General features: G+C 37.4%; 1 protein-coding gene and 1 pseudogene across 5 annotated transcripts in view; one reads left to right on the top strand and one right to left on the bottom strand.

Annotated features, from left to right (window-relative positions):
• The window catches only part of LOC127633193 (dynein axonemal heavy chain 9-like), a 184909-nt pseudogene extending 182552 nt beyond the window's left edge, over window positions 1–2357 (top strand).
• Window positions 2358–8653: 6296 nt separating this feature from the next.
• The window catches only part of LOC127633670 (protein shisa-6-like), a 117145-nt gene continuing 106008 nt past the window's right edge, over window positions 8654–19790 (bottom strand). For 2 of the 5 annotated variants that reach the window (XM_052112911.1, XM_052112912.1), the window contains 4 exons: window positions 18222–18278; window positions 14787–14807; window positions 12736–12888; window positions 8654–10188 (listed from right to left, as the gene is read on the bottom strand). In XM_052112911.1, the coding sequence (XP_051968871.1) occupies window positions 9389–10188; window positions 12736–12888; window positions 14787–14807; window positions 18222–18278 (1031 nt within the window). In that variant the 3' untranslated portion in view covers window positions 8654–9388. The remainder of the gene's footprint in view (window positions 10189–12735; window positions 12889–14786; window positions 14808–18221; window positions 18279–19790) is intronic. The other 3 variants (XM_052112914.1, XM_052112915.1, XM_052112913.1) reach the window with 2 other exon arrangements.

Raw genomic sequence — 19790 nt, 5'->3', positions numbered from 1 at the left:
ACAATCTCAGTCACTTCTATAGACCCTCAATAAATACAACTTCTATTTGCACTATTAGGTCTCTAATGAATGTAAATGCATGCAGCTTTCAGGTAATGTCTCTAAAAATTAGTTTTAATTATACATTAGGCATAGGCAGATTTTAATCACTGTTCCTGCTCGGCGGTTTTCTCCCCATACATAACTTAGATGGACTTCGTCACAGATTCAGGATGCCTTTTGCCCTTTGGGAAAAGCTATTCCACAGCTTATTCAAGTGTGAAAGCACATATAAGCAGAGCTAACTGAAGAAAAGTCTTGCACAGCTGTCAACGATGGAGAGATATATGATAGTGCCCTCATTTATATGAGTAAGATTTGCCACGTATTGAGCGGACATCAAAGACAGAGGAATACACGCTGACCTATATACATAACAATTATTCTTAGATTATCTCTACTATAGTTATCATATGGTGATGAATGTTAGGGGCTTATTTCCACACATATAAGCAGCACTACCTGAAAAACAGGCTTGAACAGCTGTCAAAGATGGAGAGATTTATGATGGCACCCTCATTTATATAAGTGAGATTTGCCACATATTGTGCGGACATCAAAGACCGAGGAATACACACTGACCTATATACATAACAACTATTCTTAGATGATCTCTACTGTAGTTATCATATGGGGATGAATGTAAGGGGCTTATTTCCATTTCCAAGATATTCTTTTGCTAGTTAAATGAATGTAATCTACTTAAATATATATATATTTTTCTCTTTTTTTACTTGAAATTTTTTAGCCCCTATTGCAGATCTTACAAAGTGGATATCTTCAATAGTGAAATTTAGGGATGCACATTATCCAAGTGCTCAATGTGTATTGATTATTTGTCTCTGCCAAATATACACTAACCAATAAAGCTTTAAATTAAGAGAGGTGCAAGGACAGCTTTAGTGTTTGGATGATTTGTATTTTTTCAAAGAGTCATAAAACTATCAGTATTTAAAAGCACGATAAACTTTTACTGCTGCTGCGAGACAATTATGGGGGTAATTTGAGGAGTAGCATAAATAGCGTCCTTTATGGACTACTGCAATGTCAACATTATTTGTATTTGTCCCTTTAATACTTTGCAAAGTTCAGCTTCAGTCTGTCATGTGTGCAGCAGAAGAGGATTAATTAGCTATCCATAAGAAACAGTCCTGCTTCAGTATATCTGCAGGATGTGAGATGCAAGCTGATTTTTACTGCATTAACTTTCCATTTTGTAAGGAGACCATGGTATTAATTATTAAATCACTGCAAAGAAAATTGCTCAAATAGTTTTGTGAAGGATAATGGAAGTGTCTGCACTTTACTTTCAAGAAGCTTAATTTTTTTTCATTGTTGCCACCAACACAAATGTAATTGCATACATACAAAGGTCTCAGAAACATTCGATTTTAACTTTCATTAATAAATCATTAACACACATCATAAAATGGATAGTTAAGACTCTAAAATGTGTTTGGATGCCTAAATGTGAAGCCATTTTAAGTTAGCAATAAACATACAACTATGACTGCACATGTATTACAGTAACGTAGTAAGTTGCTACATTGCTAGACAACAGTAAAGGGCCTTCAGTTAGCAAAATGAACAAAATCAATTTGTGGAAGAAATATTTATTCCATTTAATATTATCAATTAACCAACTATTGGTAACTATATATGTGTAACAATCTGTTGGTGTCTTCATAATACATAAGACTACCCTTAAAATCACTGTAACCCACAGCCTCTTGTAAGTATGAATTACTTAATAATGAAAGTTATTTTTAAAGTTATTAATGGGTCTGTTCCAAAAGAAGACAGCTTCCTATGTTAGGCAGGATGCAGCAAGGTAGCTCACTTGGTTTTGCAACAAACCCATTGTATTACTGTAATCTCAAGATTTCTTAAATGTTAAATGTCTAAATTGTCAAAAAAAAAAAACACTTGAAAATAATGATAAACTAAAGAATATGTTTGTTTTGTAGGCTGGAATAATGGTGTATGCCTGTCTGAAAGAGCTGCATGCCTACCATGCATGTGATATTCATTAAAGCCATTCCTGTCGACAAACAGCAGAACCGGAATGTGTACCAGTGTCCCGTCTATAAGATCAGACAGCGTGGACCTACTTATGTATGGATGTTCAATCTGAAGTTCAAAGATAGTCCATCCAAATGGACCCTTGCTGGAGAAGCACTCTTCCTTCAAATATAGAGAATGCCTACTTACATGATTGCAAAATTATATTTTCTTGAACGTAACACAATTAAAAAAAAAATTTGCCTTTCCTGGACATCTTAGTTTGCCTATTAAAGCCTGTAGATTGATTTTTAAGAGAAGGGAGCGGGTCGGTTTTGCCGGGAAAATCCAAAGGATGTGACGTTTATGTGCGCTCCTGAGAATTTTGCCTCAGTGCTATTCAACAGTAACAACAAACTACAACACTAGGTAATGTTATCATAGAGATGGATTTCAGCAAACATCCGGCTCCCAGCACAATACTGACTCCTACACAAACTCAGAGTAAGCCACAACCAAAAAAAAATAATACATTTATCTATTGAATCCATCTGGCTATGCGGGAACATGATTGTGGTCAAGCGAAAACTAGAGTGAACATTGGCAGGGCATTTGATTCCTGGAGGGACAATTCGTTCGGTTTTGGGGATCAAAACTGACCCTGAATTGGTGTTCTTCTTATCTGACAGGTAAACTTACATAACTGCAAAGAATGTGAAATATAGTGCCATAAGGATTGATCTGTGTAATTGTAGCTAACTTGATCTTGCCTACTAACGATGACGAATTGCAAGCTACCTTGCTATGTATGCTGATTCACAGTAACTAACATAAACAATGTTAATCTGTAATTATTCAGCAAGGTATACCACAATAACACATTCAATTATAATTCATTAGACAATGTTTAAGATAATGCAAAAAGACCCATTCATTAGTGTAACGTATCTTGGTTCTACAGAAAATATATACATTCTATTATTATAAAAGAATAGCGCATCAATATATCAAAATAACAGTTGTGATGGAATCACATCAATGCTGATTTGTGTCAACATATTTATAATGTACAGTCTATTTTATAAACCACTACTGTCATCACCCACCAAATTTAGTTAACAGCTATTGATAAAGCTGGCTAGCTAGCTATCGTCGACATAGGCTATCGTATAAATGCAGTCAGTGTATCATGCAAAGAAAAGTGATTACTTCAAACTACAGTCTTGCATAGTCAGACCATTATCCACACTTTTTTTTAGCCCTTCCAGCACTGGAGAGTCAAATATAATATATAGTCTCAAAGCTTGTAGTAAACCAATCATAACTGTAATTTTAATTATGGTACCTCATCTGTCAGCATGATGTCGGTGTGTTCAGTCTCTCTGTACGTTACGTCATTGTTTTGGTCGATGCACACATCCTTATGGAGTGAGTGCACGAGTGCAAGCACAAGCAACAGGTAGCTGGCTGCAGTTCACTTAACGGCCACAGGTGTCATTAATAACAAGGGTTTCTGAATCTTACATACTGCACCTTTAAAGTCTATGTTCAGTCAATTCATCTCTCTTTCCTAATATCGCACCTAAACGTCTCATCCAGAGAACCGTGTGGTGTATGTCTGAAGTGCAATAGCTAAGCACAGTGTTTCTGTGAATCTGTGATGGCATGATGAGCCCCCTAGGTCACTTATATCTGTTACTGAAAAAATGTATCAACACATGCAGAGACTGAGCTATGAAACACAGGGCCACGGGGAAACAGAATATGTGGAGAAAAGCAATAATTCTATCCAAAATCCAATTACAAAGCACTGGGAAACTGCTTGTGACTCATAGCTTTTCCTATGATTTTTATATGAATTTCTCTTGTGTATAAGGGAAGTAAGACAAATATACACAGTACGAAATGTATATAAGAATATACACAAAATACAAAGGGAACGTTTCCCTCTATTTTCTTATGATGTCTTTGCATAAAGCGAATCTGATTAATTAGCATACATTCCAACATGACAGGTAAAACTGCACTTTGCTCTTTTTAACATTTTAATTTTAAACTAGATTTATATTACCGGAGGCAAATACTGGTGTAAGGCAGCAATATAATTATGTTAACATTTTAGGTAAACAGTTTTTAGGCTTTGGTTCTGTGTAAATGAAACACTGCAGAATTTAATTGACTTTGCCTTTGTCATGACATTCAGTGAGCATTGTGTTTTCAGTTTGGTTGGACACAAGAATCAACACACAATCACTGTGCACTGCCAAGGCTGCTATAAATAGTTCACTATATAGAGTATCTTAGGAAAAGAAGACCAATCATGATTTGGAATGCAAATAGATATAAGAAGACCAATCACAATTCAGTATGCTATTTCTATAATGGAATAATCACTGTCAGTTACATTTATAGGAATAATCCGGGTTCAATACAAGTCCCTCCTTTTCTTTAGAAAAAGCAAAAATCAAGGTTACAGTGAGACACTTACAATGAAAGTGAATGGGGCAAATGTTTGGAGGGTTTAAAGGAAGAAATGTGAAGCTTCTCATTTTATAAAAGCAGTTACATTCATTCTACTGTTAAAACTCATTCATGATTTGAGCTGTAAAGTTGTTTAAATCATAATTTTTACAGTCGTTTTATTGTTTGTTGGCATTACATTGTCATGGCAACACATTTTTTATATAAAATTTATATAAAAAAAAATGTGCTATAACTTTAGACAGAAAAGGTTAGAAAGCGATTTTATTACTCTAAAATCATGTTTACTTGCATACTGTTGATGTGGCTAAGTGAGTGTTTTAATGTTTACAGATTGGCCACATTCTTTCCATTTTAAGTTTCTCACTGCAGATTTGTGCTTTTATTTATTTTTTTAAGAAAAGGAAGGACGCGTCAAAATTGATATTTGTGGTAATCAACATTCTGCCACAAATGCTGTCAATTGAGCTTAATTTGTTTTGAACCCAGAGTATATCTTTAAATGTGGAACAGTCTTTAAATGTAAAAGTGCTGCCTTGCAAGCTATTATTTTTCCAAATAGAGTAAAAATGTTGCCAACTATCTATTGCAGAAGCTTATTTTATTTTTCATCAGATCCTGATCTAATCTGTTTTGGTTTATTTTGAAACTATTATAACAGAAAATAAGATTTTCTCCTCAAATTGCTTTTGTATTGATTTGGGGTATACATTTGGGAGATAAGAATGTCACCCAAGAGACAGAATGGGATCCAGAGGTGCTGGACTCTGAAACCAAATTAACAAGTATGTGTGTGTTCAGAGACATTGGCAGCTGTCTATGATTAAATGAATGGCAAATTATTGAAAGCAATTAATCATGTTGGTTACAATACAGCTCATTATACAGTGTCAGGTCTGCTGTCAAATCAATGTTAAAGATTTCACCTGAGAATACATATCTGTTATGTTTTTTGGTTCCACTATTTTTTTTTATTTTTTTTGCTGATATCTGATCTTATTCTGTTTTTCATGTTTTTAATCTTGCTCACAAGCAATACAAGTTTTAAGTTCAATTAAAAATGAAGTATTTTTGAACTATTTAATGTTAAGTTAAAAATTAAATAAATTAATCTCCTGTACAAAGAATGAAGTTAGATTCCACTAGCATTAGCAACATCAAGGTTTGATTCCCAGGCAATACGTGGAATATGCTTTTAAAGTCCTGTAAATCACTTTGGAGATACGTTTCTGACAAGTGTTTGAAATGTTATGTGCATTTCTTAAATAATACAAATCATAAAATGTCGTATACTTAGAAGGAATTTATGCCATCAAAGGAAACAATTTTCAAATCCTCAGGTACAGTAACACAATAATCAGAGTCTGTTGGTAAAACCTCTGCCCAGTCATGTATGCCTTCAACACTAGACGAAATATTTACACACGTTGCAATCCTCTTGTCACAGATCCACACCTCAGCTCATACTCGTGAAGCTCTCCTCTGTTTTAACACCTTTATTTCTGCAGTTACTATTCAAATTTCTAAAGGCCAAATGCAGGCTGACAATTCATATTTTACATAGCATGGGAGATGTTTGGCTGCAGGGTACATTCATTGGGCAAAGTGTCAGGCTAAGGCAGAAATCTATCAAAGACTCCTGCTCAGAATGTAAAGAAGGTAGCTTTAATAATTTTCCTTGGGAAATGTTGGTTGCTAGGCTACAGGTCAGTCTTGAGAAATGACTTATGTGAGAGCTGGCGATGGTGCAGTATATGTAATATTAAAGCAGGCTGTATGCTAATTTCCAGAGAATTGTAGCATTCCTTCACTGAAATATGGTAATTTGAGACAAGAGAAAACTAAACTTAATGGAACTGCTTAGAGCCACTTCTGTTGTTTCTATTAAATCTTTAGAAATGCAGCATTGCTTATATTATTCAGATGTATCCTGTAGATTATGATGATTTATATAGCACTTTTAACCCATGAAAGTCTTCAAGTAAATGACGAAAGTCAGTGAATTTTCAGTGTATTAAACAGGCAGAATTGATCCAGTAAAAGCTAAACTGTCCATTTTCAAAACAAAAATGCATTTTTTCAAGAACCAATTTTCAAGCTATCATAGATACAAATCTCTTGTCTTTGCGTTCGGCCACTCTGACAGGCAGCCAGTAAATAATAAATGAATTATGTTCCAAATTCCTACAGAGAGCTTGCCTTGTACCTCAACCTGGGCAGGATAAAATTTTCAACACGAAACATTGCGTATTTGCTGAGCAAGACATTGCTCTCAGACCTAGAGAGCTTTTCATTATTTTATATGGGACAAATGTTTTATTCAGCAGCCATTTGCACACAGTGAAAGCTTTAGCTCGACTCATGCTTGTGGTTTTCCTACCAGCACTTGAACCAATCTGCTACACAGACTCCATTTAATTTAAGTGTCATATTTTCATCTAAATGCTGGTAGGGAAGAAGTGTGTGGGGGGGTTAGGAACTGAGATATGAGTCCGTCTCACCCCTAAAGCTTTAGCAAACAAGAAATGTAAATGCAAAAGGCTTTGTTTGTGTGAGAACTGGATTTTCACCCCTGGAATTCAATGAATTTAAAGAAGGTTGTGGTCGCGCTGGCTGATATGCAAGCAGCAGGTATTAATTCACATGTCAAAAAAATTGAAAAAGTTGCTGAAGCATATTTTGGTTGGTTAGTTTTCAGATACACTGGCCTTTTCATTCTCTGCATGAAAGCTCTACTGGTAAGACATGACAATTTTTCCTGCTGCTTTTTCTGTGTAATGTAATTATAATTTTTTTTCCTCTCAAACAAGTGTTACTAAACTTAAAATGCAGTATTTCACTTTTTTTAATTGTTATGAAGGAGCACATATTTCAGAATTTAGTTAAATATTTAATTCATTTTCATTCATTACATATTTCTTTATTCATAAATGTAGATTTAAAAGAATTTATCTCAATCCCATAATATTATTGATGCAATCGTGACTGCTGTGTAAATGCATGTATGACTAATTACTAAATTCTACTTCAGATGCAGCATCTGTGCCACCTTTGCAATATAAAGATGGCTTAAAATGCTATAGTGCAGTATATCATGGAGTGCTTATTGAAGATCTTTAAAGGAGTCATGACATTAGGAATAACATTTTCTTTGATCTTTTGACATATAAGAGGTCATTGTACTATAAAAACATACTGTAAGATTCAGAACTCAAAACGTCCTCCTCACTGCAAAAATATAATTTGTTGAAACCAAGCTGCCAAAACGAATCGTTCTCTACTTTATGATGTGACACTATGGAAGACATTTACATCTGATCGCCTCAACAACAACACATCAAGACATCAATAACTACTTATACCTTATCACTTCCATAGCCCCGCCCAGTAGTAGTGAGCAGTGAGATGGCAAGAAGAGAGCCAATCATAACAGTAGGTGTTTACTTTGAGAAGCAGCACCAAACGTATGCGTTTCTGACAGAGGGTCAGAATGAGGGTGGAAAATGCTCATGTTTGACAAACATATGACAAATATATTTTTTGTGCAAAAAACAAACTTTATTTAAAAGTTTAATGTAGTTTGAGGCACATATACCTTTTCCACATGAGTTATAATGTTTAGAAAAATAAGGATGGTTTATTTGAAGCTACTACAACAAGCATAATATACTCAATTGTCTTGTGAGTCACTGCAACACAGTCTACAGCCAGATATCAATAGTTTTGTCATTTTCTCAACAACATTCTCCCAGATCTCTTTCTACAAACACATTTGAAAACACACACACACACACACACACACACACACACACACACACACACACACACGCATTGGTGCGACTATCCTTATGAGGACTCTCCATAGACATAATGATTTTTATACTGTATAAACTATAGATTCTCTCCCCTAACTTGAACCGTACCCCTAAGCCTAGCCCTGAAATAATAAAAAAAAAGTTTCTGCATTTATACATAAAAAAAAAAAACATAGTTTAACATGGTTTTAAAGCTATTTGAATTATAGGGACACTAGAAATGTTCTCATAAACCACATTTATAGCATAATACACTTGTAATTGCCAGTTTGTAACCTAATCGAATGTCCCCGCAACCCCCCACGCATGCACGCACACACACACACAGTATCATATTAATTTAAATGGTCCAACACTGGTTTATTGGGTCAACTATAAATCCTAACTATTGAATTGCTAAAAACCAAACTACAATAATAAAAATGCTGACCAGAACAGACTTGTCAATTTACTGTGGCTAAAGAGTTTATTTACAATCATCTATGCAAAATAATTGGCCATTTATTTAAAAACAAACCAATATGTGCTAGCCATCAATAACCAAACAAATGAACGAAACGAAATCCAACTGTCACTTGATTGTGCTTTTTAACCCACAAAACCACTTCATTATTGAAATGGAAAAATTTTGTAGAGGCATCAATAGAAGTGTGAACATTAGAAGAACTTCTAAAGCTATTGACTAGGACTGGAAGTACAAACAGTATTTGTATTTATATATGTATATAAATTTATACAGTTCTGTTCCATGTCCATACTGTTCTTTCACTTCTTCTGACTGTCGTTTGTCTGTCTTTGTGAGTCACCATGCAAAGCCCTTATGAATGCAGAATCTGACAAGTGTTCCCTATGTGTCCATACTTTTTGTGATCTACAAACACATATAAATGAATTGGTATGCACACAGAATTGACTCTTTAGTTACAATAGAGTAGCTGGTGCTGGGTCAGTTTCTGAAGAGCTGCAGAAAAGGATTGTATCTGAGACAGCTCTTTACACTGCTGTTGCAGCTTGGGTTTATGGTTAAATTTTTCTTGGAGGCTTCTGATTAGTTAAACAGTTACTTCGGTCTTGCTCCCTGTACGGTAATGATGATGATGTTGCTGTGGAACATAGTGGAGCTGCTCCACCGTCTGCGTTCGACGCGAGGCAAAAGCCTGCCTCTTGGAAGCCGTCTGGTTCATGGTTAAAGTATTCTGTGTGATGCTGTTTGAGGCACTGGGATGGGAGTGCATTTTTGTCATCTTGTACCGATCCAGGATGGGCGTGGTAGGCATGAACACGTCCGTTTGGGATATGGCTCTGGACATGGACTTTTCACTGCAGAAGCCAGAGCGCTTGATCGACATCATCTTGTCGGGAGAGATGAGCGGATCCTGGGAGTGCAGGCGGTCTTGCGAGTAGAGGCGGTCTTGGGAATGGATGCGTTCCTGAGAATGGTGGCGTTCCTGTGACATCAAGCGGTCCTGCGTGTGGATGCGGTCCTGGGAATAGTGGCGGTCTTGCGCGTGGAGGCGGTCTTGGGAGCCAAGCCGTTCGTGGGAGCGTAGGCGCTCGGCAGATAGGAGCTGCTCGTCAGAGAGGATGCGTCCCCCATAAGGGGACATGCCGTAGGAGGACATGGCGTAGTCCTGTACATGGCTGCGCTCAGGGGACAGCACGCGGTCCTGGGACATGGCTCTCTGAACTCTGCGAGGATGTTGGCGGGGAGGTTGTTGCTGCGGTTGCTGGACCTGCTGACTGCTCTGGGACTCTTGGTTCATCTTTATCATGTGCAAGGGAAGGGTTCCTCGAGCTGCAAGGTCTGGAATATGCCTCTTTCTGCTGTAGTAGTCATCCATGTCTTTATCTGCTGTGAAGAGCATAAGCAAGTTGCAGACTATTAGGTCAACATGAAATCAAAATTAATTTCATATACTTTCTTTCCCTGCTGAAAAGATACAATTTCTTAGACCAACATGAAAATGTGGTTTGTGCTGGTTAGTGCTGGTTTTGCTGGACTATCATAGCCCTGTTGTTGCATGGTCATCCAGATAAAGCCAGCAGCATCCAAAACACAACATATCCCAGTGACTAGGAATGCTGGTATTTGTTGAGCAGGGAAATGCACATTACTGTGTACACTATTTAAATAAAAAAATAAAAAATAATAAAATCTGCATAATAAAAATGTGATTTCATGAAAATTTGCTGCAATATCTTGCTACACCTCTGAAACGAATTTCCTTTTCAGCTGATGTCAATAATCTCTCCTAGTTTCAACACCTCTCCTCTAACCACTTGGCATTTTTGTACAGTATTTTATGGCCACTTTCATTGTCCAAAAAATTTCTGATAGATTAAATAAAATTCCACACTCTCCTAATGATATGTCATTATAGAGACCTTGATCCGTATTTGTATTTTGATTTTAATGCTTTAACCAAGGCTACAATTTAAAATGAAATGAATTGAAACTTATGTAATCATTTACTCATTGCTTTATCATTTTATTTTTATTTTGGTTGACTTGGGACACAAAGGAAACTTTCAGAATGGCCAAGTTGAAGCTGAAATAATGAGAAAAGTACCATAAAATGATCATAAAATGTATCCTTTTTTGTGCGCTGTATTCCGGATATTCCAAAGCTTTGGTTAGGAGTCTTCATTTTTCCAATAAATCTTCATCATTCCTATCCACCATAACAGTCAAATTGCACATTTATCTGCTTGTTATGTGTTTTAAATTGTAGAGAATTTGTTAGATATAGGCCTAGGTGTGGGGTTAAATGTTTAATTATATAATATTATATAATATTATTGTATTGTTACTGAAAGAATTGTGATAAAATTGTACTGCCTGTTACTTGTTTTACATTGTTGATAAGTGGTTAGGTGTAGGAATAGGGATTGGGTTCGGATTCAAAATATCAATATGATAGTATAATGTAACTTGACTAATTTATTTGTAAGTATAATACAGTTGTGGTTAAACACATGCAATAAATCAGAAGATTGCAGAGATTTTGACAGAATTCTCCAAACTCAGGTGAGAACAGAATGACCAGGACATGTTCATGATGCATGCAAAAGTTGCCTTCATCATGAGTGCCCTGTTATGTAGTTAAAATAGGCTGACAATGGTGTTTCACATTGAATTTAAACTTCAGGATGCAAACAGATCTAGTCAGGACAGTGACCATCTGTACTGTAACTGACTGCATGATTAGAACTGGAACATTTTTTATTATCCTCTGCTCAGAGATGTAATGAAAACATTCTGGGGGAGCCGATGTCCTTGAAATTTCAGTTATTCTTGATAAATTTCTCCACACATTCTGAGCCTAATGATATTGAAATGTATCATCATGGAATGCAATAAAGCAGTTTATCAAACAAAATTACAGCCACAAATTTTTCTTTAAGCAAGAATTAATCAAATTACCATGATGAGACCCTTGTAAGAGCATAATAATTCAGAGCCTGTGGTACTGGCAGTCATATTTGTGGGACATCACAAACAGCGTCTCTTGAGGGGATTAGATGCAGTTTGTTATAAGATAAAAGCAAAATAGCACCATTTATCTCTCACTCTGTGTGAGGATGAACAATTGTGTTATTTGGGGAAATTAATGTCATATAATCTGTTTATGGTGTTTACAGATTAAATTAATCTTTCTTCATCAAGGAGTCTCTTTTGAAGGTTTGGATATCAGCAAAGTAAAGAGACTCGGAACTTTATGAATTGGAACCAAGAGACGAATCTACCACACTGAAACGGGCACAGCACTTAGTTCTTCCTTGCTGGCTGCATCCAACAAGATCTGTCAGTGCGAAACACCACAGCAGCTCCAAAAGAAACAGCTAAGCCTTTTGGCTATTCCCTACTACAAATAACTTGCTTCAGAGGCATATCTGAGCTACGAGGGAGGTGCTGCCGCAGGACAATTTAAAGGAGGGTCTGGTGCCATGAATAGTTTAGTGTATGATTGCATGTTTTTGCTGGTGGAAGCTCGTAAGATGCAGAGGAATTGCAGATGAGCAGGCCAATCAATTTACCAGCCCTCACTGGGGTTTGGGCCAAGAGTGATCTGGGGCATTCCTTATGAAATTACACAACCCTCTGGGGAATTTACTCTTCACTTAGGGGATATAATGAACTGAGACCTTATTATATAGCAAAAAAAAATATATAATAATCTACTAATTGAATCAGTACAATTGGGCTAAGGCCATGAGAAAGCTTTGCTCTGTGATATCAGATTCAGAATGGAACGGTGGCAGCAGTTAGTTGCTGCCTGTTGAGGAAGAATACCAATGACTTTGAGATGAAATAAAGGATCTCATCTCCCCAGTAAGCCTTGAACTGCTATAGAAAGATCATGCTTAGCAGAGCTGAGGATATTAGACTGGCACATACTTAGTCTCTTGAGCGAGGAGTATTTGTTGAGGTCAGCTTTCACGGCAGATTCATATGAAGGGGGGAGGTGGGAGAGACTCTGGAAGGATCGAGAGAAGGACAGATCGTACGGCTCGGTCTGTGATGTGAGGATGCTGTTCATCCGGGTGCTCTCTGCAGGCAAAACAAGGGGCAAATCAAAAGAAACCAGCTAATCTTTAACTGGGCAGAGTCAAAATCACATATTTCAAACATCTCCATTGTAAAATGGAATTGCTTGATACTTCATTTTAATCTCAGAAAGCTCTGTTTTAGTATTTTGTGTACAGTCTTGCATTTTGTCATGTTACCAGGACATTGCTGTGTAGAAAGATGGTAGGGAACTTCTGTACTGGGGTTTAGTGGCTGTTAAAGGAATCGTTCACTCAAAAATGAAAATTCTGTCATTATTTACTGACCTCATGTCTTTTAAAACCTGTATGCCATTATTTTTACAGTACAATATAAAAGTAGAAACTTGATTAATTGTTACACAGCTCTTGCCATGTACTCTGAGTTCACAGTGACCAAGATGACAAAAAATGACTATAAAATATCATAAAAGTCGTCCATGCGACTTGTGTGCTATTTTCCAACACTTTTGAAGCCATATGATAGTTTTGTGTGAGGAATATAAATTTTATTTACTCAAATTCTTGCCCTCCCCTCTTTGTGTCCAGATTTAAATAGATTAGGTGTCTGCAATTGATTACTATCTAAATAAGAACCATTTATGACTTTAATTTGGACACTGGCTATACACAGACTTTAGCTATATAACAACTTAAATCTGTTCTTCTGTCTATTCTTCATGAAGAACCATTGTAAGACTACGATTTGAAATGTAGCACACTAGTCAAACGGACTACTTATATTTTGTTTGTGCTTTTATGGTGTTTTGTTGTCCTTTTTGGAGCTTAAATTCACTATTTTAACTGTCATTGTATGCAGACTGGATGCACTGTGAATTCAGCAACAGTAGCTCGAAGGTTTTTCTGTTGAGTCGGTTTGTGCTTTCTGAAATTTTAATCACCACCTCTCACAAGCGAGTTGTAGTTTTAGTTGTTATACTGTCAAATGCATACTTTATAACTTTTCCCCCTAACCCAAACCCTCAGTCGAGTAAATTAAATTAATTATTACATTAAAAGCATTGTTAATGTAAATGCGTTTACTTCCTGGTTCCCACTGGATTAGAACCTGTGTCTCAAAGGTTGCTTGTGCGATGTGCTATCAGAAGCACTAGAGGGAAATGTTATTATGCTGAAATTGATGCACAAATGTCTGATGGGGGATGATACTTGTCAGAAATTCTGCAGTATGGGGTATATTTTGTACAGTAGAGTTTCGGAAGCAACGTGTCCATTTGCTGTGTGACCATGTTTTTGAATGGCAAGAGCTGCTTAACGATTCCACGATTCCACTACTTTTGATTTCCACTGAAAAACAAAGCTATTTACATCTTAGAGTGGTGAGTACTAAAAGTGAGCAACAATTAAGAGAGTATTTTTATATTTTGGTGTGAACTGTTCCTTTAAAGGAGAATAGTCAAAGCATCCCTATGTTACATTGGCTTAGCCATGCCCTGACCAATCATTCTATCAGCCTCATAGATAACCGAGGACCCTGGTTTGGTGACTGATGTGAAGTGATGTGGGCTGCGGCCCCCTGCCCCCTCAACCGTGTGGGAAGTGTGCCCGTCACGCCAGACTGAGCCTGGTCAGACTGAGAGGGAGCAGTGGGCAGAGCGGATGAGGATCAAGCACTGGTTAAAATAGGCCAGTGACTACCGCAGCAGAATAGGGCAAAGATGGAACAACACTCCGGGGAGCTGATGGGTGTGTGGGTTTATTGGGGAGAAACAACAGACAAGCAGTGTTTATACAACAACAGTTACTCCATTTTACACTTACTCAGTACATGCCAAGGGGTTTGGTTGGTCTGTGGTGTGTATATGGAAAACATTCATCTTTATTTGAAGGAGGTGGAAGAGGAAATAGAGAGAGTCAATTATAGTTGTGAATACAACTTACCATGCCTTAGAGACCTGTGAGCTGGTCAATTCAAGAAGAAGAAGGAAGAAAAAAATGCAATTCAATAGCACAATGTCGAGAAAGCAAATTACTGTAAATAGAATTAGGGGGAGGACTTATTTGTTTTTGAACATGGTGTTCTTGTAATGATGAAATATTGGTTTTGACATGCCATTTTTTTTATTTATTTAAAAAAAAAATAAAGAAAGGGTTTATAGATTGTAATCTCAGAACAATGAATGTAAATACCAGTAGGTTAATTTTAGGGCAGCAGTGGTTCAGTTTGCCCTGTTTACACCTGGTATTAACATCCATTTTTGGTGATCCGATCACAAGTGGTCAGGTGTGACAAATCACTTGCTGAGTTTGTAATGGTATACTACCCATACTACTCTTACTACTTCTGCCATATCTGTCTATGGAAAAAATATTAAGAGTAGTATAGTAGTGTACAATATGAACTCGGCCACTGTATAAACTCTTAATAAGCCAACAACATGTTAGGTCATGTCGCGTAGGTTAGGTCGAGTTGAATAAATAGTTCCAAGCAAAAACCAGTCAACACCGGTAGAATTTTGCCCATTACCCTGATATTGCATTGCATGTAAACACCTTTACTGCCATTCTTACTGTCTCGTCCAACGTGGGAAAGTGTTGTGTGTATACATGTTTACATTTTGATGTCAAAAGCAGAGAATAACCCATCGATTTTAAGTCTCATGTAAAAACGGTTTTCCAGCGTTGTCAGCTTTTTTTTTTTTTTATCACATTTCATTTTCAGTATTTATCAGTATTGTGTGCACGTAAACATGTTCAGTCTTATTTTAGCCAGCCTCTTTTATTTGCTGTTCTTCAGATGTTTGATCTTCATGTGATCTGTGTCATTGCTTGATGATTGTTGGCAAACCAGATGTGGTTTAAGTGATTTGATGACAAGATGATTTAGATCCCATTTACACCTATTTAGCACTGTCCACATTTGATTAAATTACCCAAAACAATGCTAAAACCAGGCATAAATTGGGTGTAAAATATGTAGGCTTGGTAACAAAACCAGGCTGCATGCTGGTCTGACCCCAATGTGCTTTAAACCAAACAGAGCAATATATGTGTATGCTACCATAGTCCTTGTAAATCACACCAATATGGGAAGGTATTCAATGTCATGCAGTGAATTAGCTTCTCTGTGTGAATGCAACAATAGGCTCTACCATATAAATACAGATCTACTGGGGAGTCTTTGAAGCTTTTTAGATGGAAAAGCTATCTATCTTTATACTCTCATCCTCCCCCAACCCAAGTAACACTGAAGTGCTTCACCAAAGGCAGTGATTTAATCAGTGCTAACAAGCTGAACAGTTGCAGCTCACTGGTGAGAACCTCTCCAGCCCCCACATTAGAACAACATCAGCTGGAAGATTAATCTGGGGCATGAACAAACAGCGCAAGCCCTTGTTTCATTGTGTGATGCCTTCAAAATTACATTGTGGATATAGATAATGACAGGTTAGATATGGGGTTTCCAAACTTTTAATGCCAAGTATCCCCAAAATAACAATAACCTTCCGAGTGATCCTCTTCCTAAAATTTGATGGCAGCTCCATACAGTATTCTCATGTATGAAGCCTCATTTAAACTGTGTGAGAAAAACAGTATTATATTATAAAGACTATATATATATATATATATATATATATATATATATATATATATATATATATATATACACACTCACCTAAAGGATTATTAGGAACACCTGTTCAATTTCTCATTAATGCAATTATCTAATCAACCAATCACATGGCAGTTGCTTCAATGCATTTAGGGGAGTGGTCCTGGTCAAGACAATCTCCTGAACTCCCAACTGAATGTCAGACTGGGAAAGAAAGGTGATTTAAGCAATTTTGAGCGTGGCATGGTTGTTGGTGCCAGACGGGCCGGTCTGAGTATTTCACAATCTGCTCAGTTACTGGGATTTTCACGCACAACCATTTCTAGGGTTTACAAAGAATGGTGTGAAAAGGGAAAAACATCCAGTATGCGGCAGTCCTGTGGGCGAAAATGCCTTGTTGATGCTAGGGGTCAGAGGAGAATGGGCCGACTGATAGAAGAGCAACTTTGCCTGAAATAACCACTCGTTACAACCGAGGTATGCAGCAAAGCATTTGTGAAGCCACAACACGCACAACCTTGAGGCGGATAGGCTACAACAGCAGAAGACCCCACCGGGTACCACTCATCTCCACTACAAATAGGAAAAAGAGGCTATAATTTGCAAGAGCTCACCAAAATTGGACAGTTGAAGACTGGAAAAATGTTGCCTGGTCTGATGAGTCTCGATTTCTGTTGAGACATTCAGATGGTAGAGTCAGAATTTGGCGTAAACAGAATGAGAACATGGATCCATCATGCCTTGTTACCACTGTGCAGGCTGGTGGTGGTGGTGTAATGGTGTGGGGGATGTTTTCTTGGCACACTTTAGGCCCCTTAGTGCCAATTGGGCATCGTTTAAATGCCACGGCCTACCTGAGTATTGTTTCTGACCATGTCCATCCCTTTATGGCCACCATGTACCCATCCTCTGATGGCTACTTCCAGCAGGACAATGCACCATGTCACAAAGCCTGAATCATTTCAGATTGGTTTCTTGAACATGACAATGAGTTCACATGTACTAAAATGGCCCCCACAGTCACCAGATCTCAACCCAATAGAGCATCTTTGGGATGTGGTGGAACGGGAGCTTCGTGCCCTGGATGTGCATCCCACAAATCTCCATCAACTGCAAGATGCTATCCTATCAATATGGGCCAACATTTCTAAAGAATGCTTTCAGCACCTTGTTGAATCATTGCCAGGTAGAATTAAGGCAGTTCTGAAGGCGAAAGGGGGTCAAACACAGTATTAGTATGGTGTTCCTAATAATCCTTTAGGTGAGTGTATATATTTGTATTTGTAGTCTTTAGAAAGCACAGCAGGCTAATAATGTCAATTGTGATACACAAACAGATTGAACAGATGGTGTCTAAGGTGTCCTTTCAAACACATATAAATACATATAGTTCTTCGAAGAACTGGGCAAAGAGCACTATAAAATGTCTAATTTCAGGTCTCAAAAATATAACTTGATGCTCCAAGTGTCAGACTTGTGAGTTTTGACATGTCACAGTAGACTAAGAAGGCACAGTATTTAACTTCATGTCTTTGTCAAATCTGACACTGGGTTTAAATTGTGTCCTCTCCAGGACATTAACTTAAATGAAGGTCCTCATTGTTTTTACTTGTGGTGATGATGATGAAGATGGACAAAGCCATTGACCTGATCAAAGAATCAATCACTATTGTAGGCGATTGAACACTAAAACAGTGAAAATCACTCTATAATATGATTATTCCTGTGAAATGATGCTGTTAATTAAGCAACATGTTTCTTACCATTTTTAGGTGTTCGAGTTGGGCTAGCAAAATGGTTGAAGTTCTGTTGATGGGCTCCTGCAGAGAAAAGCAATGACAAGGCTGATTTGGTTGCAATACAAACGTAATCATGATCGACTATGTACTGCAATCCAGAGCATGATTGCTCCATTGCGAGAAATGGCCTCTGGCAAGAAAAGATCACATTAATAGAAAAATAAGCAAAACGTTACAACATACATAAACAAGCATCTGCAATGTGCATGTACAATGGCAAAAGGGATCATCACAGATGCCAAAAAAAACAAACAAACTGATAGTTTTGTTTATTTGCACATGCTGTCAGCATATATATAGGGCACAGTTTACTAAAGGGAAATCAGTTAGCATCAGAAAGACCCCCTCCAAATCGGTACCAATGTTTTGTTTTATTTATTTTGTATAATTTTGTGAATTCTAATGACAAAATTGGTAATTCAAAATTATTTAGTGAATTCGCCTGAGAACGCTATTATTTACTAAAATGGTGGTTCTAGTTATACAGTGTAAAGGCAATAACGAGCATGTGCATGTACTGAATATGATCATAAGCATTACTTCCACACATTCTCATGTCACAACATTTACAGATTTCATCATCATCATCAAGCATGTAATTGAAAAGTCCATGTTGGGGCTCGTTCACCAGACATTTATATTTTCGCTCCTTTCATGGCCTGTATTACAGGACCAAAGTCACTCTGTGAGACTGTGTGTATGTGACTTGTGTTTTGACACTGCAGGAGTCAGATGCAGTTGGCAGTGAAGTGCTTTGTGATGGGATGTGCTGAGCTCACGGCAGTCGGTGAGTGGCTTGCGCAGAGGCTAAGATAGATTAACGCAGCATCTAGCATGAGGCCCACGGTGTGGTGAGCAATGATGAATGGCAACAATTCTGAGCTGGCAAAGATGGGCTCATGAAGGTTCACGATAAATGGGTGAATATTAGAGGGAGCACAGTGTTGTGCTTGTCTGGATATCTGCTGTTGTGCCTGTTTAAAAATGCATTAGAGTGACTAGTTTAACAACCATTTACATCTGTCATGGAGCTCAGATGAGTGAAGACCCCTGTTTTGATAGAATGGATTCAATCATTGCAGATATTTGGCAAGATAGGGACATTTCTATCCAATCACTATGTTGCGTTGTAGTCCTTTTACTATATAACAAAATAGATTTAAGGCTGGATTACATTACACAATGGCAGTTTTAGCCCTGATTTAGTCGGGATGAGTTGGTGCTAGTTGGTACTAGTTGGCGCTAGTTGGGGCTAGTCGGCTCCAGTCTACAGATTTATGAAGAATCCGAGAAAATTACACAGTATATGATGGTATGAATTCCGATTTCTGAATATCATACATGTTTGATATTTTTGAGCGGACTCCACGACTACACAGGAAATCTCACTGTATGATGTTCCACTAAAACACTGTTCGAGATACAGACACACTCTCTCAGTTTAAGTCTAGACTAAAGACTCATCTATTTAGCCAGGCATACACCTAATTTATCCTCCAACCCACAATTAGGCTGCTTTAGTTGGGTCTGCCG

The sequence above is a fragment of the Xyrauchen texanus genome, chromosome 40 (assembly GCF_025860055.1).
Source record: "Xyrauchen texanus isolate HMW12.3.18 chromosome 40, RBS_HiC_50CHRs, whole genome shotgun sequence".
Classification (NCBI taxonomy): Eukaryota; Metazoa; Chordata; class Actinopteri; order Cypriniformes; family Catostomidae; genus Xyrauchen; species Xyrauchen texanus.
The sequence above is the reverse complement of the archived record's forward strand: the minus strand, read 5'-3'. Positions and strand labels throughout refer to the sequence as shown.